We start from the raw sequence: 22,546 nt of genomic DNA on the forward strand, positions 1-22,546 counted from the left end.
GACACGAACTGCAGCTCAGACACTCTGGATTTCTGCCTCCACACGTGTGTGCAGAGCAAGCCTAATGTATTCTGCACCAGTAGGTGGCAATGTTGAGTTAAAACCTGACTACATGATGGGTGTTCAATGCAATAGCAAGGGAATGAGACTAATCTAAAGAGGGTGAGAAGAAAAACACAACCAATGCTGATGGCTTGCTCGACGTTGGCACCCAAAACTAACGGTTGTTTTAGCACAAGACGTGATCTACTTTTCTGCCTTGACACAAATTGTGCACAACATTAAGCTGTCTGCTGTTCTGTGCATGTGTGCAGATGTATAATTCACCTGCACAAACAAATGTAAGGTGTCACTTGCTTGAGAATACATTTAAAGCATTGAATTTTAATACTATCTCAGGCAGAGACAACTTCTGCTCTTTCAAGGCTGTATCTATTTGATCAAAAATACAGAAAAAAATGTGTCACATGATCCTTCAGAAATCATTCTAATATGCTGATTTATAATCAATGTTGGAAATCGTTGTGCTGCTTTTTTGGGGGGGGGGGGGGGGGGGGGGGGGGTCTGTGATACTTTTTTCAAGATTCTATGATTAATAAAAAGTTAAATTAATCATAGAATCTTGATTTCTGAAGGATCATGTGACACTGAACACTGGAGTAATGATGCTGAAAATTCAGCGATACGTCACAGAAATAAATTCTATTTTAAAGTATATTAAAATAGGAATACAATATTAGAAATTGCAATAAGATTTCAGAATATTACTGTTTTTTCTGTATTTTTGATCGAATAAATATAGCCTTGATGAGCAGAAGAGACTCCCTTAAAAAACATTAAAAATCTTACTGATCCCAAACTTTTGAGCGACAGTGTATATTTAAAAAAAAGAAAAAAAAAAAATATAAATAAATAAATGCATAATAATAATAATAATAATATGTATAAATATAATAATATGTATAATAATTCCATTCATAAGTGTCTATGTGCAGGAGCGCAAGTGTGCTTATGAGTGTGTGTATTTGTAACAAGTGTGTCATTATTTCAGTGTATTTATTGCCTGATTAAACTGGATTACAGGCGGTTAGTGAATATGAGGCACATTTTGTGCTGAAATACTCTGAGAAAAACTGTTTTGTGAATTTGCCAGAAAATGTGTATATCCATATGCATTTGTGTGTGCCGTCTTGTCTGTAACCATAATTATACAGTGGCAGATGTTTACAGCTGGAATATTCCAGAATTTAAAATACATTTTGGCCTGACATGCCAACAGCACTGCTACAAGGTTACCTTGGACAGTGAGAAAGGAAGGATGGATAGAGCAAGGAAAAATGGGTGAGATAATGCACCAAGGAAGCAATGGAAAGAAAGAGGAAGAAAGGGACGCTATATGTGTGCATGTGAGAATGACCGAGAAGAAGAGAGACAGAACAAGACAAGTGAAGATGGGGCCCTGAAATGGAGGTTTAAGATGGTCCTTAAGGTACAGTTATGCGTGAGACAGACCTGGAGGAAGCTCTTGGCAGTTCCTGTATGTTTATTTGTGTGCATGAGCGGGAGACGCAGAGAGAAAGAGAGCGGACGTATGTGCATATCGAAGTAGGGCTGGCAGGACGTCCCCATATGATTCAGCCGCACCTGTCATCACCGATTAGACCTCTGTGACCATACACACACGCACACACACACATATAGTCATAAGCAGGTGGCAGGTTTCTCTCTGCTAGAACGGATCCATATGCCTGTGTACTATGCTGGTGTTGGCTGAGCTGCTTCTGGCCCGAGTGGAAAGTAAGTCACATGCGAGTGGACGGCCTGGTCCAAACTCACCCCGAGACATGGCTATAAATAACACAAAACGGACAGCAGATACACACACACATACACATATGCGTTTGAATTTTCAGCAATCTTTGATTCACAGCAGGTGCAGTCAAAAAGACATTTCTGCATGTTTTTTTAGACATTTCAGATGTTTTTTTAGACTAGGAATTTAAAAGTCAGCTTTATCTTGTCTTACTGATGTTGTGATTTAAAGGGATAGTTCACACAAAAATGTTAAATTCTGTCATCATCTACTCACCCTTATGTAATTCCAAACATGTTGGGTTTTTATTTATTTATTTATTTATTTTTTATATATACATATATACATTTTTGGAAAATATTCAAAATGTTTTGTTCATTCAATCAAAGTCCAAAACAATATCTGTAATTTTCAAGTAAATAACTCTTTTAAGAAAAGATTGCAACCGTTTTCACATTTTTAAGGGGAAAATCTGTGTTAAATGTGTAATTTTTTGGCAGAAAGTCTAATCAACACTGAACACGCGAGAAAATCTGCTAAAGTTTCTACCAAGTTCTGTTCTCACCGAGTCTGTGTAGGCCTGTTGGAACCAAAATAAACACAATTACACAGCCACACTTGTTATAAGCACTATTGGTCCCTAAGATGTTAAATATGAAGTGAACACGAGATGTCTTCATATCTGTTCATCATAAAGAATACATGCACTTATTTCCCTACAGATGTTATATATGAGGCTGGGCTCTTGCATGAATTTCTCTGTAGGCAAGCAAATACATTTTTTATAAAGAAGAAGCATCTCTGTCTACATCCCTTCTTCCATTTGTCTTTTTTCCCTCACTCTAACTTACTTTCAAAACATGCAGAGACACTAACATCTAGCGTCCACATATACGAGTTGCATGCAGACAAATTCTATTATTTATCTTTCATGCCTTGTGTTTCCACATGCAACGGTGCAATTCTTCCACATAGTTCCTCTGACAGGCACTTCAGAATTTAGAGTTGTGTTTTGTGGAATCTTCCCTTGCTAAAATGTGTCCGATCAGCAAACAAAGAATGTGGGAAAATGCTTCTTAGCTCACTTAGCAATTCTCAACAGAGAATCTCGCAATCTCAAAAAAACACTCGAGGCACTGTGTGTGTGTCATTAAGCTGAGGGACACACTCTCAGGTCACCTCTCTAACATACTACAACACACGGCAGAAACCAGGACATCCTATCCCTCCATTCGCACGCACCTCCACTCAACATATCACACAATTACACAGCCATAATTAGAGCGCAAAAGAGACCTCATATTACTTAAAAGGTAATTTTCCCTTACCTTATTTTTGCGGTCTCCCTTGGCCTCCATAATAAACGCGTATTAACTGTTCTAATTTACCACTAAATTAACAAGACTGACCTCAATTAGGACACTAATTGTAAACTGAGACTATCCTGGACGGCATTTGTAATTGGTTTACATAGCCTTCTGTAAAAAAAGAAGAAAACTTCTCACCCTCTTTCCACCTCTCATCTGAAACAGCAACACATTAGCTTAGCATTCCCACTGACTTCTAAGGCCCCAATATGCTCACAGTGAAGTTCGTTTTCAATCTTCGCTTAGGGGTAAAAAGAAGTTGAAATACATTTGGAGCGGTATACTGTTAGCAAACATCCAGACGCCACCCACGCTTCTAAGAGTTGCATGTAGATGAGTATGTAAATATGTGCTGCACACTTTGCTCTCAATAACAAAATAAATACACAACAAAAATGACAGTGGTGTGAAAAGAGCAGAAAAAGCATCTGATTATAGAGACGTGGATTCTGTTTGTTTGCACAAACTCTGCAGTTCGACACTCCAGTCAAGTAAAATCACATTACATTTATTTAGCACTTTATACAATAGATTGCTTTAAAAAAAGCAGCTTTAAATAATTAAACACAAAAAAACATTGTCAGTGTCACTTTCAATTAAAATTACAACTTCTTTCTATAAAGCAGTTTCAATTTAAAAATATCATGGCTTTTAGAATAAAACAGACGGCATTTACTACCTAGCTTGTCAGTGAACTATGGCTCTGTGTAGTAAATGCTGCTCCATCTGAAAGCAGGTGATGGCGATTTACTACTAATCACGAAACCGGCTTTACTGACTAGATGCGCATGATAATCTAATTTGATTAATTGCACAGCCCTATTTGCTACTGTGCCTTTAAGAATGAATAGTTGCATACACAGGCATATGTTAATGAACCTATTCAAATTAGGTAGATACCAACAACCTCTTCCTAAAAAAAAGAACAAAACTACTGTACATATGGCTAATGAAAAAAATGACCCAAGCTGTGCATACTATTGCATACTGAGTAGGTTCACCATGCTGTCCTAGTTTGTGACCTACAGAGCCAGTTGCATCACTGCAATGCCATTCACAAAAACTGTCCCGTGGCCTCATGGGAGAGTTGGTGGAAGTATTAGGTCATGTGAGCACTTTTTGCCTATTGTTTAATGAATATTACAAATTGAGACATACTGAATTACTATTTTCGTGTTCGCCTACTATATAGTTGGCAAGTATATTAAATATTTTATGTACGTACAATGAATATGGTTAGGCAAATTATTTATGTGTATTTATGTGTTTGAGAGTAAATCAAATAGTTTGTTTTTTTTTTTTTTCGCAAAAGAGCAAGGGGCCATCAGTCTTTCCTGAAATGTCTCCTTTAAGCTAAAATAAAAATGACCGCATCTGTAATCATCTACATTCATCTATAATCAATTATCAGTTTTGGGGGAAGCGTGTCACAAGTAACTTCACATCAGGTTACCAAGTAAAGTAACAAGTTTGTTATTTCACGTCTCAGTCATCTGATTGTAAGGAAATTACTTTAAGAAATAGTTGACTCAAAAATTGAACAGTTTCAGTTCCCACTGACTTGGGCAAAAAACTCAATGAAAGTCAGTGGGAACCAAAACTAACATTACTAACATTCTTCAATTTTTGGATGGACTACCCATTACCACATTACTTTCCATAATGAGTAAATATGTAATGGAATTAAAAATGAGTTTTAGAAACATGTTATTGATAAACCAACACTGATTATAACTGGCCAAATGACATTAGTCATAGATGATGTTCCTGAATAAACATACTTTTTCCAGTAATAGCTCAGTTGGGCAGGTGTTTAAATGTGTGTGTTTATGTGAAATGTAAAACGTGTTTATGGAGTGGGACATGGAACAGGGTGAGGCTGTAGGGTAGAGCCACAGCAAATGAGAAGCCTGGTCAAAGGGCTTTGAAGTTGAACTACAAAGCACAAGGAGATTCCCATGGGCTCTGCGTATATGTATGTGTGTTTCATTAGAGTCTTGGCTTCTGTCTCTTGGGAGAGGGGCAAGTTCAAATACACAGTTAATGAGTGAAGCAGCCATCAGTAGCATCCTAATCCATCAGAGAAGCACTATATTCACACAAACACACAGATACACACACACTTCCTCCAGGGGCCCAACCCAACAAAATGATGCAACTGAAAGCTCATTGCCTGCACTCCAAAGGTTGTTCAACACTCGTCCCTTTTGTTCTGAACACAAACATGCATTCAATAAATCATTAATACGCACAGTAAAATACACTGGGTCAAAATGTATTGGATCACTCTCACAAAAGACTGGTCACACCAAAATCAAAAGAAAATCAAAGAAAATAAAAACTAAATAAATAAAGAACACTTTACTATAGGGACCAATTCTCACTATCAACTAGTTGCTTTTTAGTATGTCTATTATTAACATGTTGACTGTTTATTAGTGCTTATAAAGCACATATTCTACATCCCTAGTCCTGCCCAATACCTAAACTTAACAACTACCTTACTAACTATTAATAAGCAACAGATTAGGAGTTTATTGAGGCAAAAGTTATAGTTAATGGTTTGTTAATGGCAAGAATTGCACCTTAAAAAAGTGTATAAATCAGTATAAAGTAAAATAAACTACTTTCATGACCATTAATATTTGTAAAATTGACATTTAAGCACATTTCCCCGAGGTTCTCATTACCTTAATGAGTCCAGATTTGCCATTTTTTTCTTTTTTTTTTTTTTGTAATTTCCATTATTTCATAATATGCAATAATTCTAAATGTACAGTCGTGGTCAGAATTATTGGCACCCTTGGTAAATATGATCAAAGAAGGCTCTGAAAATAAACCTGCATTATTAATCCTTTTGATCTTTTATAAAAAATCCACAAAATATAACTTTTCATTGAACTAAAACAATTGAAAATGGGGGGAAATCTCATTATGAAATAAATGTTTTTTCTCAAATACACGTTGGTCACAATTATTGGTACCCCTAGAAATTCTTATGAGTAAAATATTTCTGAATATATTCCCATTCATATTCGCAATTTTGAGCACTCCAGGGTGATTATGAACATAAAATTATCCAGCCATGGCTTCCTGTTTCACAGAAATATAAATAGGAGGGAAAACAAAGCCCAATTTCCCTTAATCATCCATCACAATGAGAAAAAACAAAGAATATATTTCTGATGTGCAGCAAAAGATAATTGAGCTTCAAAAATTAGTGAAGTGACTTTAAGGAAAGAGCTAGAGCAGTGAAAATTCCCATTTCCACCATCAGGGCAATAATTAAGAATTTCCAATCAACAGAAAATGTTACAAAACTGCCTGGAAGAGGACGTGTGTCTATATCGTCCTAATGCACGGTGAGGAGGAGAATTTGAGTGGCTAAAGACTCTCCAAGGATGACAGGTGGAGAATTGCAGAAAATAGTTGAGTCTCGGGGTTAGAAAACCTTAAAAAAAAAAAAAATGTCATACAACACCTACATCACCACATGTTGTTTGGGAGGGGTTCAAGAAAAATTCTCCAAGCTTATCCAAAAACAAACTCCAGCATATTCAGTTATCAGACAGGACTGGCACTTCAAATGGGACTGGCTTCTATGGTCAGATGAACCTAAAAAATGAGCTTTTTAGCAGCAAACACTCAAGATGGGTTTGGTGAACACAGGGATAAAAAGTACCCCATGTGTACAATGTAATATACTGCTGTATTTTTGATGTTGTGGGCCTACATTTCTGCTGGAGGTCCTGGACATCTTGTTTAGACACATGGCATCATGGATTCTATCAAATACCAACAGATAAAAAAATCAACAAGTGACTGACTCGTTAGAAATCTTATAATGGGTCATGTTTGGATCTTCCAACCAGACAAAAAAAAAAAAAAACCTCAAAAACAACACAAAAATGGGTTACTGGGCACAAAACCTAGCTTCTGCTATGGCCATTCCAGTCCTCTGACCTGAACCCTGTAGAAAATGAGTGAGGTGAACTGAAGAGAAGAATCACCAACATGGAGCTGTGAATCTGAAGGATATAGAGAGATTCTGGATAAAGGAATGGTCTCTGATCTCTTATCAGGTGTTCTCTAACCTCATCAACCATTATAGGAGAACAATTAGAGCTGTTAAACTGGAAAATGGAGGTTTCAAAAAGTATTGAATAAAAGGGTGCCGTTAATTGTGGCCAATGTGTATTAGAGAAAAAATTACTGGAAGGAAAATGTGCTTAATTGAGATGAAAAAATGCCTCAACAATCCAAACTTACAAACAATGTATCTATTTCTTTTGATTTTGGGGTCAAATGTAAACTGGACATTCTTGGCAGTTTTCATGAGATTGACCCATTTCCTTAGTATTAAAGAAAAATACAGTACAGCTAGATATAAAAAGATATAGAGTGTATATGAGAAACAGAGCCATAAACGTCAGCGCAGAGCTGAAAACAGTGCAGGAATGGGACAAAGAATGGCAGGTCCTCCGCAAACACGCTTATCAAGACACAAAGAGAGGAGCTTGTGCCATGCAGTTTTTGTATGCAGTCTGTGTATGTGTGTGTTGTGCCTAGAGGCTCATCCATTCACATTAGCAACAGGAAATGAGAGGCAGCTGAAATCATGAGCTAGATCAATGGCACACAGAGATAGACACACTCGCCCTATCTCTCTGTCTTCATTATGGCCACCTCCCTCCATCTCTGTCTCTCTCTCTCCGCTGTCAGTATGAGACATTCTGACGTATCTCAAGTCTGTCTCTAGCACTCAGGGGTCCAGGCCTCTCGCACGTCCCAGGTGAGATTATATCAGCACTTTTTCTTGATCTATTTTCATTCCGTTTATATTTTATATCCTCCTTTTCCCACATCTTCCTTTTTTCCTGTGAGATCATCAAATCACGGATGTCTGTGATTGCGATTTTTTATTTGAATGCCAGCACTGCATCATTGTCTTCGAAGCTATGAAATATTTAGCTTTGTTTTTCATATGCGTGACCCCAGTTTAAAGCGGCACACATCCTCAGGTCTGGCTCACAGACTCGCCACATGTGGCATCATTGATTACAGATATCAGTGAAAGCGACCGCCTCAAATCTCATGGGTGATTATAAACAGTTTGTGAACCGAAATCAATCTAATACCTTCAAGAACCTCATTCACTGCTGGGTCAACGCTGCCTTTTTTAGTGACGGCCCTTGATCCTCTGGATGCCACCAATCAGTCAATGATAGAGGTTAGTGAAAGTTTTACTTCAGAAAAGGACCTTTGTTTGACAGGGAGGGACAGACATGAAAAGAAGGGAGGGCCAGCTGCAGATGGACAGTGGGGGTCAGCCAAAGCAGCGGTGGACGTCTGCTGAAGACCAAAGACCGCTGCTAACATAGCACTGGAGCGGGTGTTTGTGTGCATGCGATCGACTGACCACCGTGCCAGAAATGAAACACATCAATCAAAACCGACAAGGCCATAGATGAACGGAGGAGAAGATAGGAGTTGAAAGCTGCCCTTCACACGCACTCTCTCCTCCTCTTTAGAGAGATCCAGCTCTGATGTGTGCCAGTATGAGCTCTCTCCTCTCTCTCTCTCTCCCGCCCAGCCAGGCCAGTCGGCCGTACTGAAGCGAACTTGTGTCCCTTTGCCCTTGATGCGACTTCTCTTGACCTACAACAGTCTGTTGAGAGTCACCAGCTTCCAGTCTACATCTCCTGCTGCTCCCGAACCAGGAATACACCATACACGCCATATGCTTCTCGTCCCCTATGTACCATATGTTGGTGCAGTGTCAAAGTCCAGCGTCCTCTTTCGCTCACTGTCTCTGTGTCCCTCATGACTGCCGTGAAATGACATGCCGAGGTCACCTCGGAGCCACAATGACAATGTGGGATAAAGCTGCTCGTCTGCTCACACACACAGCAGGTCTCTTCATCTTGTTTGCAACTTAGATGAAAATCTGTCATCATTTGCTCACCCTCATGTCGTTCCAAACCTGTATGACTTTCCTTCTTCAGAGTCATCATAAAAGTGCTCCATATGAAAGTGAATAATGACTTTCCTCATTCAAAACAGACTTGCACTACCATTCAAAAGTTTGGGGTCAGTACAATTTTTCATATATTATATATACTTTTATTCAGAAAGGATGCATTATATTGATCAAAAGTGACAGTAAAGTAGAAATATGCATTTCGAATAAATGATGTTCCTTGAACTTTATATTCTCTTTTTATCACTAATTCCACAACTGTTTTCAACATTTGTAATAATAATAATAATAATAATAATAATAATACGTTTCTTGATAACCAAATCAGCATATTAGAATGATTTCTGAAGGATCATGTGACACTGAGGACTGAAAATTCAGCTTTGCCATCACAGGAATAGATTACATTTTAAAATATATTAAAACAGAAACAATATTTTAAATAGCAATAATATTTAACAATATTACTGTTTTAACTGCATATTTGGTCAGTATAAGAGTATTTAAAAAAAAAAAAAAAAAAGTTACTGACCCCAAACTTTTGAATGGAAGATAATACACATCTTTTATGAATGAATGAAAAGATTAACCTGGTCACTCTTCATAATATGACATTTATTGTGCTACTTTAGAAAAAAAAAATGTTTTTGAAGTGGCATGAGGGTGAGTAAATGACGACTGAAGTTTCATTTTTGGATTAACTATCACTTTATAAAATAATAAAATTGGACACATTTACTTTATAAATATCCATGATGTTATTGTGCATTATACATGAGTTTACATTATTCATAAAATATTTTCTTGCATCAAAATGTAATATCTTTGCCTCTTGAAATGACTTTGCTTTTTTGCTGATAAAAACAGGTAGGAAGATAACAAACAATAAAACAATAGCTAAACAATCAAAATCCAATAAAAAATCTTGATGTATACAACAAAGTCATGTCCTACATTATGCCCTAGTGAACATTTTGTTTCACTCCAAAATCAACATCACATTATGGAAATTAATGCTGTTTTATGATTTCTTTAAGACCCTTAAGCTACATCAGGAAGAATGAAGTTAAATCTGCAATCGATGTCTTTTCAGTGGTAGCGGAGTGATGTTTATGGACGCTGCCTGACTCCTCAGACCGCCCCAACACTGCGGCATGCGGTGAGAGTAAGCGGCTGTGATTACTCAATAACGCTCCAGACAGCGCTGCGTTATGGATGGAGGTGCACGCATCGGTTGGCGTGAAGGTCAACGGCCCAGAGTGGCGATGAGCATTTGAGTCATTGGTGGGCAATGAAGGGAAGTGATGATGCTGCTAAAAATACAGAGAGAGGGGGTACAGAGAGCTCGAGCGAGAGAGAGAGTGCAAATTTGTCTTCTGTCTTCTTTCATGACACTCACCACACGGCCTGTCTTCACTGATGTATGAGCCGCCTCTGTATCCGCACAAAAACAGAGGTGACACAGAACTCACATGCACCCCACACTATCGCCTTACCCACGCACAACTTTCCCAGCTCAAGGACACTGATGTGCTCTGAAAATGCACAGTGATCTAGCTGTATGTAGCTCTCTGCATGCTATTTTTTTTTTTTTTTTTAAATAGGACATGTTACTAGAGCAACATATTTTGCTGGTACTGGAACAAAATTCCTATCAAATCCTAATTACATGCAACATTCATTTTACTTTCTTGTCACATCTAGTACATGTAGTACATTTCACCAAAGCATTGCAGGCAAATGAATGAATGAATAAATTTATGAATAAAATAGTAAAAAAAAAACTACGTAGTATTGTTATAGATTTTGCAATAAATACATTTGTAATTTCAATAAATGTAATAATCTATATTATAGTAATTTATAATAAATGTAATTTTATATTGATATTTATGATAATTTAATAATGATAAGTAAGAGATTAATTTCACAGTGCAAACAGCTTCAGTGATTATAATGGGAGTTTTTGAGACTGAAGTCTTGATAATGAAATGATAACATTCTTTGATAATATAAGTTTCCTTTGCTGTGTTCTGTACAATGAAAGTGATATAATTAGTAACTTACATTTTTATTAATTTCATGTTAAATACAAAGGCAGTCATAAAATATTTTAAGGCATGACACCCATGTGGTAGTTTTGGTATGGCAAGATGTCCTAAAATATATTTATTTTTCTAACTTTTAAACTTAGACCACATTATTAGATTACCTTTTTTATCTTTTGTGTATTTATTTACTCACAAGGAAGGTGACACCAGTGACAGTAACACACAATTTTCATAAAAAATGCATTTTACAAAATGTCTGCTGCAAGCTATCAAACCACATGTTGTCTGTCATGGTATACTCGCCAAATTTAGTAGTTTAATCCATTTGTATTCTAGTTTTTTACAATTCCCTAACAATAAAGAAAATTTCAACTAAAAGCTATGAAATCATGAGCTTTCTGTTATGAAAAGAGACAGTGGACTTATCATTGGCCTTTCTTCATAGATCTTCAGGAAACAGGAAAAAGGAAGTCAAGTGATGTCATCAGTGTGATTTTGATTTCAAAATAAACTATTTTTGTTAAACGGTAACACCAGTGACACAACTCCAGGGGACTACTTTCATTATTTTATTATATTTATTCACCATTTAGTCATTTACATCATTTGATAGTTATGAATACATTGTTGTATTTTAAATGGTAGACAAACTTGTTTTGGACCTCAAAATAATACATGGCTCTGGGGATGAACAGTTATGTGGTGCTTGGGATTCTATATAATTAATTAAAAAACAAACACTGCAACATTGATGGCTCAAGAAGGTGTACAGGTACATCTAAAAAAATGTGAATATCGTGAAAAAGTTAATTTTTTTCTAGTTTCAAAAAATGAAACTTTCATATATGTTAGATTCATTACATGTAAAGTAAAACATTTCAAAAGTTTTTTGTTTTAATTTTGATGATAAGAGCTTACAGCTCATGAAAGTCAAAAATCAGTATCTCAAAATATTAGAATATTTATATTTGAGTTTCAATTAATGACCATCCCTACAGTATAAATTCCGGGTATCTCTTGTTCTTTGAAACCACAATAATGGGGAAGACTGCTGACTTGGCAATGATCCAGAAGACGAACATTGACGCCCTCCACAAAGAGGGTAAGTCACAGAGGGTCATTACTGAAAGGAGTGGCTGTTCACAGAGTGCTGTATCAAAGCATATTAAATGCGAAGTTGACTGGAAGGAAGAATTTGGGTAGGAAAAGGTGCACAAGCAACAGGGATGACCGCAAGCTTGAGAATACTGTCAAGCAAAGCTGATTCAAACACTTGTGAGAGCTTCACAAGGAGTGGACTGAAGCTGGAGTCAGTGCATCAAGAGTCACCACGCTCAGACATCTTCAGGAAAAGGGCTACCAAGCCACTTCTGAACCAGAGACAACATCAGAAGTGTCTTACCTGGGCTGTGGAGAAAAAGAACTGGACTGTTGCTCAGTGGTCCAAAGTCCTCTTTTCAGATGAAAGTAAATTTTGCATTTAATTTGGAAATCAAGGTCCCAGAGTCTGGAGGAAGAGTGGAGAGGCACAGAATCCATGTTGCTTGAAGTCCAGTGTGAAGTTTCCACAGTCAGTGATGGTTTGGGCTGCCATGTCATCTGCTAGTGTTGGTCCACTGTGTTTTCTGAAGTCCACAGTCAATGCAGCCATCTACCAGGAAATTTTAGAGCACTTCATGCTTCTTTCTGCTGACAAGCTTTATGGAGATGCTGATTTCATTTTCCAGCAGGACTTAGAACCTGCCCACACTGCCAAAGGTACCAAAAGCTGGTTCAATGACCATGGTGTTACTGTGCTTGATTGGCCAGCAAACTCGCCTGACCTGAACCCCATAGAGAATCTATAGAGTATTGTCAAGAGGAAGATGAGAGACACCAGACCCAAATACTTTTATAATTTTTATAATTAAATCATTTGTAAATAATATTATATTAAATAAATATATAATCTTATATTATGTATAAATCTAATATAAATAATACAAATAAAAATCATATTAATAATTTTGTAATTTAATATTAATAATTACATTACATACAAAATACTATGAAATAAAATAAAAATATACAAAGAAAGAAAGAAAGAAAGAAAGAAAGAAAGAAAGAAAGAAAACTTGTGCCTTATCCCTATATAATACTAAAATCAGCAGGCAATGATAAAATGTTGTTTAAGCTTCCTTACCATTGACCCTCAGCCTAAAACCTGATTGTTGATGGATGTTGTTCCAGGACCAACTATCCAAGAAAATGGTCTACTTTTATTTCACAACCTTCTCAGCAAGTTTGCATAACTTGTCTTCTGTGAGTATTTAGTGTATATAGCTCTTTTAGCTATATGTCAGTGTACCATATAAGTGAGTCGTCGTCTTCCTGTTGCGGATCTGACACGGTGTTGTTCCTCACCGGGCTCCGAGCCATCCAGACTGCAGCCTGTGGAATCAGCATGTAGCCTGATGGAGTCTAAACCTTGTTATCTCTGTTACACATTCCATCTGCCCCTGTCCGCTCTCCCTCTATCTCCTCCTTCCTTTCTTTGATCACTCTGGGCCAATGAATCAAGCAGTCTTTAGTGCAGACGAGACCGCGAGGGAGCTGCAGAGCGTTTGTCTTCTCCACAACATATGATGACAGACCTGTTTCTCTTTTGCATTAGGACCGCTCACCTGTATCCTAGCAACCTCATCCCTGCTGTAGCAGCCTCACAACACAGTGACGAGAGTGATGTCATGAATGCATGCAACCAGTCTCTTCTCTGTGCTCTCTATCTTGTTTCAACACTTTTCTTCTCCTCTCATCCTGTTTTTTTTTCTGTCTCATCATTTCTCGTTTCGTCTTATGTCACTTTGATGCATCTCTTTTGTGCTCACTCTCTTTCTTGTTTAAATGCTTATTTCATTCTCTCGTCTCATCTTGATGCTTCTCTTCTCGTTTGATCCCATCTGGTCTCATCCTCATCGCTTAATGCTTTTCTTCTGTTCTCATTATTTTGCCTCACCTTTTTCTGTTGACCATCTGATCTGGTCTCAATGCTTCTGTTCTTTTCTCATATCTCTGTTTTTCTTGTTTGTCTCACTTCTTTGTACATGTCTCATCATGTCTATTCTCATCTCGTCTCATCAGGTCTCATTTCTACTCAACACTCTCTTATCTTGTTTTGACAATTTTCTTCTTTCATCATCCTTTTTTGTCTCATTTCTATTTCTCCTTGCCTTACCTCACTTCGATGCATCATGTTTGATCCCTTTTCTCATTTTGTTCTAACTTCAATGCTTCTCTTCCATTCTCATTTGTATTATTTTTTCTCTTCTTTTTCTATTGACTCATTATTTAGTCTTAATGCTTCTCATCTCATCTCATTTTTTCTGGTCCATCTTGACGTTTCTCTTCTCATCTTGTTGTCTCGTCTCATCAGGTCTCATCTCTTCTCTACATTGTTTTGACACTATTCTTCTCTTCTCATCCTGTTTTTTTTTGTCTTGTCTCTGGTTCTCATTTTTTCTTAATCACACTTTGATGTTTCTCTTCTCATTTTGTTATAGTCTCATTTTCTTCTCATCTTAGTCCCTTGTCTCATCTTACCGCTTCTCTTCTCGTTTGATCTCATCTTGTTTGATCCCTTTTCTAATTTTGTTCTCTCATTTTAATGCTTCTCTTCTTTTCTCATCTTGTCTGTCTCATCTTTTTTTATTGATTCATTATCTGGTCTCAATGCTTCTCTCCTCATCTCATCTTTGTTTCTCGTCTCTTGACGTTTTCCTTCTCATTTGACCTCATCTTGGGTTATTTTGTCTGACCTCTTTCCCTGGTTTTGTCTCAAAGTCTATTCTCTTCTGGTCTCATCTCTACTCTTATTTCGTTTTGACAATTTTCTTCTCATCTTGTGTTATTATGTCTCATTTCTTTCTCATCTCAATCAATCACATTTTGTCTCGACACTTCTATTAACACTTAATCTCATCTCTGCCTGGTTTCATCTTGGTGTCTCTTTTCTCGTTTGGTCTCATATGGTGTTAAATTGTCTCATTTTATCTAGTGTGTTTCATCTCATTACTGTTTCTCTTGTCTTGTCTCATATTGATGTGTCTCTTCTCATTTAGCCTAATATTTTCTTGTCTCTTTTCGCTTATTTTTTACTTGAATTATTTTACTATCTCATCCTGTCTAATCTTTCTAATCTTGTCTAATTTTTACGTTTCATTCTCGTTGGTCTCATCTTGTGTTATTTTGCCTAATCCTTTTCTTTAGTCTTACTGTATTTCATCTGGGCTATTCTTGTCTAATCTCACCTCATTTTATCAGGTCTCATTTATCAGGTTATTTCTTTTGTCTCATCTCATCTTGACACTGCTCTTGCATCTCCTCTTCCCAACTTATTTTTTCTCCTTTCTTTTCCTCTCCTCATAGAGAACTGCTCTGCACACCCGTGTGTTTGTGTGTGTGTGTGTGTGTGTGTGTGTGTGTGAGAATGTAAGCCACAGGGATCTGAAATGTGTTAGTACGAGCATCTGTGAGTCCTCCTCTCCTGGTGCTGAATTTGTGCTTTCAGGGGCTCTGGTGCCGTTCTGGGACAGTTATCCATCCCCAAAGAGAATGAAGCAAAAAGGAGTCTTTCAGGCCTCCAAGTAAAAGATGAGGAAATAAAAATAACTTTTTATTTTATCCCCTGTGCGTTTCCTCCATTCCCAGGGAGATTGGGAAGCTCTCAGCGGACTAGCAGCCACGTCTGTGTTGGGGAAAATGCTGCAGTGGCACATTTATCTGTTTGTGGGGATGTACTAATATACAAACACGCACACAAATGTGAACACGTCCATAAACACACCGTCAGAGTGCTTAAGCAGGGTCAGTTTCCGGCAGTTAAGACCTCCATCCACTGAATACTGCTGACAGTACAGCTAGAATTACCTTTAGAAAAGTAAATACACATTCACTGAATGAATCCTCCCACTAGAATGAATCCTGTTCAAACCAAAATAAAATTTCAACATCTGTTTTCAAACAATATATGGCTTTTGTATGAGTCACTACTATTTGATAAGTGTTTGGACACTAAGTAATAATTAAAAATGCATACATTTCATTGCATTACATAACACATCAGTGGCATATGCAAACAAATAATGCCAAACACATCTTTTTAATTCCTTTTTTTAAATTACCTTCAATTTAAGATCATCACACTTGTGGTATCATTACAAAACAAGCAAGTGCTTTGTTCATCTTTAAAATAAATAGCACTTGATATTTGGTTATATAATGCATACACTACCATCCTAAATTTTGGGGGCAGGAAGATTTATTTTTAACTTCTATTCAGCAATGATGCATTAAATTGATAAAAAAAATGACAGCAAAGATGTTTAAAATGTCACAAAAGATCAAATCTGAAAATAAATGCTGATTTTTGAACATATTATTCATCAAATAATCCTGTAAATGTATCCAAATTATGCATCATGGTTTCTACAATAAATAATATACTATATCTTAGGCACCACAACTATTTTCAAGATTGATAATAATAAGAAATGTTTCTTGGACAGCAATTTAGCATATTAAAATCAGAAATATCAGAAATATCAGAAATATCATGCGACATTGACTACTGAAAAAAAATCAAAAAGAATAAATTACATTTTAAAATATACTACTATTTAAATTTAAATAATAATAATAATATTATTTTTTTTTTAAGTGGCACTTTCAAGTATCACTTTAGTGTCCACACACTTTTTAAACCTTCCCAGCTTCAGTAAGTGGATATCTATGTGGTTATATCTGGAGCGGGATAAGTGAGCTGAGTTTCAGACAGCACAAAAGAGTGTGGAAGGACATGGGAAAGGCAGACAGGTAGTTGAATACATGTACAGCGATGCAGGCAGGAAGAACAAGGGCGTTTGCGCTGACTCCTGCACTTGCTGACTACCCCATCTGTTGAGTGGGGTCCCCAGAGAGAAGAGGGGCAGCGCGGGTCCATGTGACACATCTGACCCTTGCTTGGGGCTTTTAAATAGAGACACAGAGGGGACTGAGGCATCCTGCCAGACCAAAATTCCCCAGCCCAGGTGTGCTTCTAATAGAGGCCACAGAAAGCCAACCTCTACCTCTGTGTCTCTGTGTATGTGGCTTTGCATCTCTATCCTTGTCTCACTTTCTCTCTGATGTTCATTGAGAGTGTACCTTTTTATAATTTACTTTGCGTTCTCATGCTGTTCACACCCTCAGTATTAAACTCATCCAGTGTGAAGAGCGAGGACTCATTTCTGTTCTCCACTGGGGGTCCTTTACGATGCTTTGTGAGGTGTGAGGGGAAGGCCACCGCTTCTCCATTACCCGATAACTGACGTTAGCATAAACTCACAAAACACGAAACCAGAGAGGCCTTATTGAAAATAATAACCCCCTCAAGCGTGCCCTTCACGGACGCAGTGTGGGGTTAAAGACTCACGGCAGTGCTTTGCATTTAAAGTGTCCTCCACGATCGGCAAACGTTTTCTTTAGGTTGACATGGATATTCATAAAGTAAACGGGCACATTGTAAAGAGACTGAAATAATTATTCACAAGTATATGTAGTTTACATGACTAGTAATCTGAAATTTTAAACTGGACTAGTAACACAAAATAATACAAAATCCTCTGATTAAAGCAGTTCTCTGATTACAATTAGTACCTTCAACAACACTTATTCAACCTTTATTCAATTAATACTTAAATAAACTAGCTGTTAAGAGGGTCTTATGCCATCTTTGATTAATAAGCAAATTGGAATTGTTGTAACGCATTATAATTCTAGCATTTATACATATCTATAATCAACTAAATAAATAAATACCCTTTGCAAATGAACCCTGGGTAATGTAAGAAACATCTAAGCCCATGGAGTAAAAAAATAATTAAAGGCTAGCTGTCACTTTTTTGTGGTAACTGTATTATTTCAAAATTGTGACTGTATGCATCATAATGTCACTTTGGTAAGACTTGAAGCCTTTATGCATAGTGCATTACAAAGGTAATTATAATGTACACTGTAATACATTATATATTTTTGTAAATAACTGTCGAATTTAAAATGCATTATAATATTTGCAGATTCCTGGTTGTTTCTCATGTGTTAATGTACAATTATTAATGAGATCATATGATGCATTACATAAAATACTTTTATAATGCATTATATAAAGGCTTCAAGTAAAGTGTTACCTTACATTTTTATAATATTTCCATCCCTGTGGCAGAAATGTACTTCTATAAAAATCAGAGTCCTTTTAAAAAATACGCAGGTTAAAGCCAGCTGGGCAGCTTAGATGCATAAAGCACAAGGTGAAACGTTGCTTTTAATAATTTAGATCTTAACAATGTAACTGGTGAGTTCTAGTCACAGATCACCCGGTATGAGTTAGGTAACATTTCTACATTTCTCCTCAGGCACATTCAATAATGAGCAGCATCTGGATAAAATGTACACACACACACACACACACACAGGCACGCAAACTAATGATGAATAGCCTACTTAATCTCTATGTGGAATTCAATTATCTGCTTATTGCTATTACCAAATCAGTGTTTGTACAGATATAAGTGCTCATTATAATGCCTAAATGAGTCTCTCAATCGATTATAAAAAGAGATGTACATCACAGTCAAAAAAACGCTCATTGAAAGGTTACAGACAAAAAAAAAGAGAATGAGGTATTTTACCAATGAAGTAGGACAGCAGAATGGCCAGCAGGGCGGCGGCAGCGATCGCCGACAGGGCGGCACATTTCCAGCTGCAGTACTTGGATGGCTTCTTCAGCTTGAAGGCGCTTCTGGAGAAGGTGTTTCTGGGTAGGAGTCGCGGTGGAGGAGAATATACTGTGCCGGATGTCAAGGGGTAACCTGGAGATGAGCTGCTAAAGAGAGGAGTGGTCCCTGAAGAGGTCTTAAACAGGAAATGCCTGCAGAAAAGAGAAAGATAAATAGCGCTTTTAGTATTTCAAGCACACGTGGAAGGTCACATCCATCCCTGGTATCAAATCTCCTTACTGCATCCTCCCTTTCTAAGCTCTAAGGTACATGTGTGTACGTGTGTGTTGTGTTGACCGCTGAGTGTCGCAGGCGCTTGTTGGGGGTGAAGGACAGTGAATGCAGCGCCTCAGTGTGGAGCAGTGGACATATGACACACGAACACACAGCACCGCAGGCCCGTCCCAGCCCACTGAGGGACACTTACACAACAAAGTCACTCAATAATTCAAAAGCCTCCGCTCCTTTCAGGTACAACAAACACATACTGTACAGAGACACACACTTCACTGAGACCATCCGCAGCGGTTTGATTTTCTGGTACGGGGTAATTTCTGTCGAGCTGATGAGAAGAAAAAATCTAGACAGGAGGATATTGCTGTGTACTTCACAGTGAGATTAATCATTATAGCCTCATAAATGGACTCTTGGCGCAGACAAACAGGACGTGATTAGTTAATATCCATCCTCAGCACTGAGACTACCGTGAGAAAGAACGCACTCGGAGATAATCAGCGTTAAGCTTCCGAAAACATCATAAATGCAGTTCATAGACCACAGAGCCATGTAACAACAGTCTGGCAGGATTCCACAGAATGTTCTTCACTATGGTGTGCAATTCTGAAAGATCTAACAAATGCCTCACGAATCACTTTTACCCCTGACTAGCTTTAAAAGTGTCATTTTTGTACTAAACAGAATTGTTTCCAAAACACTCCTGCTACCCCCTTGCCTCCCATTGTTTGGACAAACAGCTGATCATGCCCTAAAAGTTGTTTCTTTCTTGGTAGAAGTCCATTATTTCATGAACTCATGTGATTATGGGTGCTCAGGGATGCCACAGATTATATAACTGTGTTAAGAGTTCTTACTTGTTGTACTTTCACATGTTGAAAAATGCTACAACTTTGACATTTTTCATTGAAAATAATATTTTTGTTGACTAAAATTGTCATTTTAGTTGTTCAGTTGTGTCAATTTAGATTTTAAATTTAATTGTATTAAAGTTTTTGCCGTATCATCTATAACCATTACAGGTTATAGATTCAACATTTAATAAGATGTTGAATCTTATTAAATGTTGATGTTTAGTCGTGGCCTAATGGTTAGAGAGTCGGCCTCGGAATCCAAAGGTTGCGGGTTCGAGTCTCGGGCCGGCAGGGATTGTAGGTGGGGGTAGTGAATGTCCAGCGCTCTCTCCACCCTCAATACCACGACTGAGGTGCCCTTGAGCAAGGCACCGAACCCCCAACTGCTCCCCGGGCGCCACAGCATAAATGGCTGCCCACTGCTCCGGGTGTGTGTTCACGGTGTGTGTGTGTTCACTGCTGTGTGTGTGCACGTTGGATGGGTTAAATGCAGAGCACGAATTCCGAGTATGGGTCACCATACTTGGCAGTATGTCACTTCACTTATAATATATACATACAATACAAAAAAAATAAAAATACAAATATTTAATAAAATCCATCTTAAGAGAAAAACAAAAACTTTTGTGTATATATAACCTTAATTCTGTATATACATAAATATAAAATATAATTTAACTGTACTTGTGATCTTATGGTCTCCTGATATTAAAAGATTAATGTGGCATTAGAATAAAACTGACTAAAATTAATAATGACATTACAAAATATTTACTAAATTTGAAACAAACTACGACAACAAAAATCTGTGACAAAATTAACACTGATGTGACACCAAGGTAGCAGGTTAAACAATTAAATGTATTTTAAAGGGACAGTTAACCCCAAATTAAGCACAATTATGTCGTTCTGTATGTACTTTATCTGTGAAAAATAAATACTCCATAATACCAAATACTAAATAAAGAGTAGACACTGTTCTTACATTGAATGCATACAGTAAACACAAAAAGTAAAAAATCATCTTAAAAGCACCATACAGCCTGTATGATTTGTCAACTATATAGCAAGTCTACTGAAGCCATACAGTACACCAACATTACATGGAAAAAAATAAAAAAATTAAAATAAAATAAATACATTTAAAAAAGATATTTTAATAAAAACTTGGAATATGCTTAAAGGGGTCATCGGATGCATTTTACACAAGTTGATATGATACTTTAGGGTCTTAATGAAAAGTCGGTAGCACTTTATTTTGATGGTCCCTTTGAACATTCTGTTGACACTAAGTACTGTTGCAACTACATGTCAACAAACTCTCATTAGAGTATTAGTAGACTGTTTGCTTCATATCTGCTGACTCTTTATTGTGATGGTCTCCCAACAGACACTCTACTGACTGTAAGTAACTTTGCAAGTACATGTCAACTTATTCTAACCCTAACCCTACCAGTCCACTAATACACTACTAACACTCTAATGAGAGTTAGTAGAAATGTAGGTGCAATGTTACTTATAGTCAACAGAATGTGTTAAAGGGACCATCAAAATAAAGTGAAACCGAAAAGTCTATCAAACTTTGGTTAAAAATTCTCAATTGTAGTGTAAACAACACCTTTTAAAGCCTGTCAAAATCGGCTCTGCTGATCTAGTCCATGTTTCTTTGAATGCTAGTGAGCTCTGCTGACTGCGCCCTTCTCTTCCGTGGAGTGATGAGCAGACCATAGATATGTGTAGATTCCCTATTCGACCGCTCTATATACGTTGACGCGTCAGTCATCTCACATTCACCATAATACTCAATGAATATTCAAGGATATACAAGAGTATAACTTGCTGTTGGACACTGAAGTCTGGAGTAAGACTGGAGGGCATACAACTGGACCCATGTGCTGATCACTGATTGCTTCTGTCTGTCGTGCTGCTGAGAGGTTTGCGATTGTTCGCTTTTTTGTTGAATCTTTATCTTACTTTCACTCTCTGTTGTTTAAGTGGTAAAATATAACTTAATTCCCACCATATTTCTGATATTATCTATCAAACTAACCTGACTAATTTGATCGTTCGCTTTTAATTAAAACCACGAGTGCAGCGCGTTAGCATTTGTTAGCCGGTTAGCTTGTCATAAGTGTTTCTACTCACATCTATTACTGTTTTATTTTTTCTTGCTCCGTTTCATTTATCTCTCGCTCCGTTTTTCACGAGTTCATCAAACAACTGTGGTAAGTTAAGTCGGTATCTTTCATCAATCACGGTGAGTAATGGCTTCTTCTCCTGCTATTGTTGTTTGCACTGTTTGCCACATGTACAGTTTATCTCTCTGTGTCGGTGACGAGGGATTCACATGTGATAAATGCAGGGAAACAGTTAGGTTGACAGAAGATTTCAGAATTAGAGACATGCATGCAAACTTTAGTTGAGGACAGTAAGAATGTAAGGGCTGTAGATACTGCT

The 22,546-nt window shown here is 37.3% G+C and overlaps 1 protein-coding gene across 4 annotated transcripts in view; it reads right to left on the reverse strand.

Annotated features, from left to right (window-relative positions):
* Nucleotides 1-22,546, reverse strand: part of LOC306883136 (teneurin-2-like) — a gene marked incomplete at its 5' end in the record, with an annotated part of 248,305 nt that overhangs the window by 51,864 nt on the left and 173,895 nt on the right. For all 4 annotated transcript variants that reach the window (XM_079438244.1, XM_079438242.1, XM_079438243.1 and 1 more), the window contains one exon: nucleotides 18,915-19,153. In XM_079438244.1, the coding sequence (XP_079294370.1) occupies nucleotides 18,915-19,153 (239 nt within the window). The remainder of the gene's footprint in view (nucleotides 1-18,914; nucleotides 19,154-22,546) is intronic.

The sequence above is a fragment of the Barbus barbus genome (assembly GCF_936440315.1).
Source record: "Barbus barbus genome assembly, chromosome: 17".
NCBI classification, from domain to species: Eukaryota; Metazoa; Chordata; class Actinopteri; order Cypriniformes; family Cyprinidae; genus Barbus; species Barbus barbus.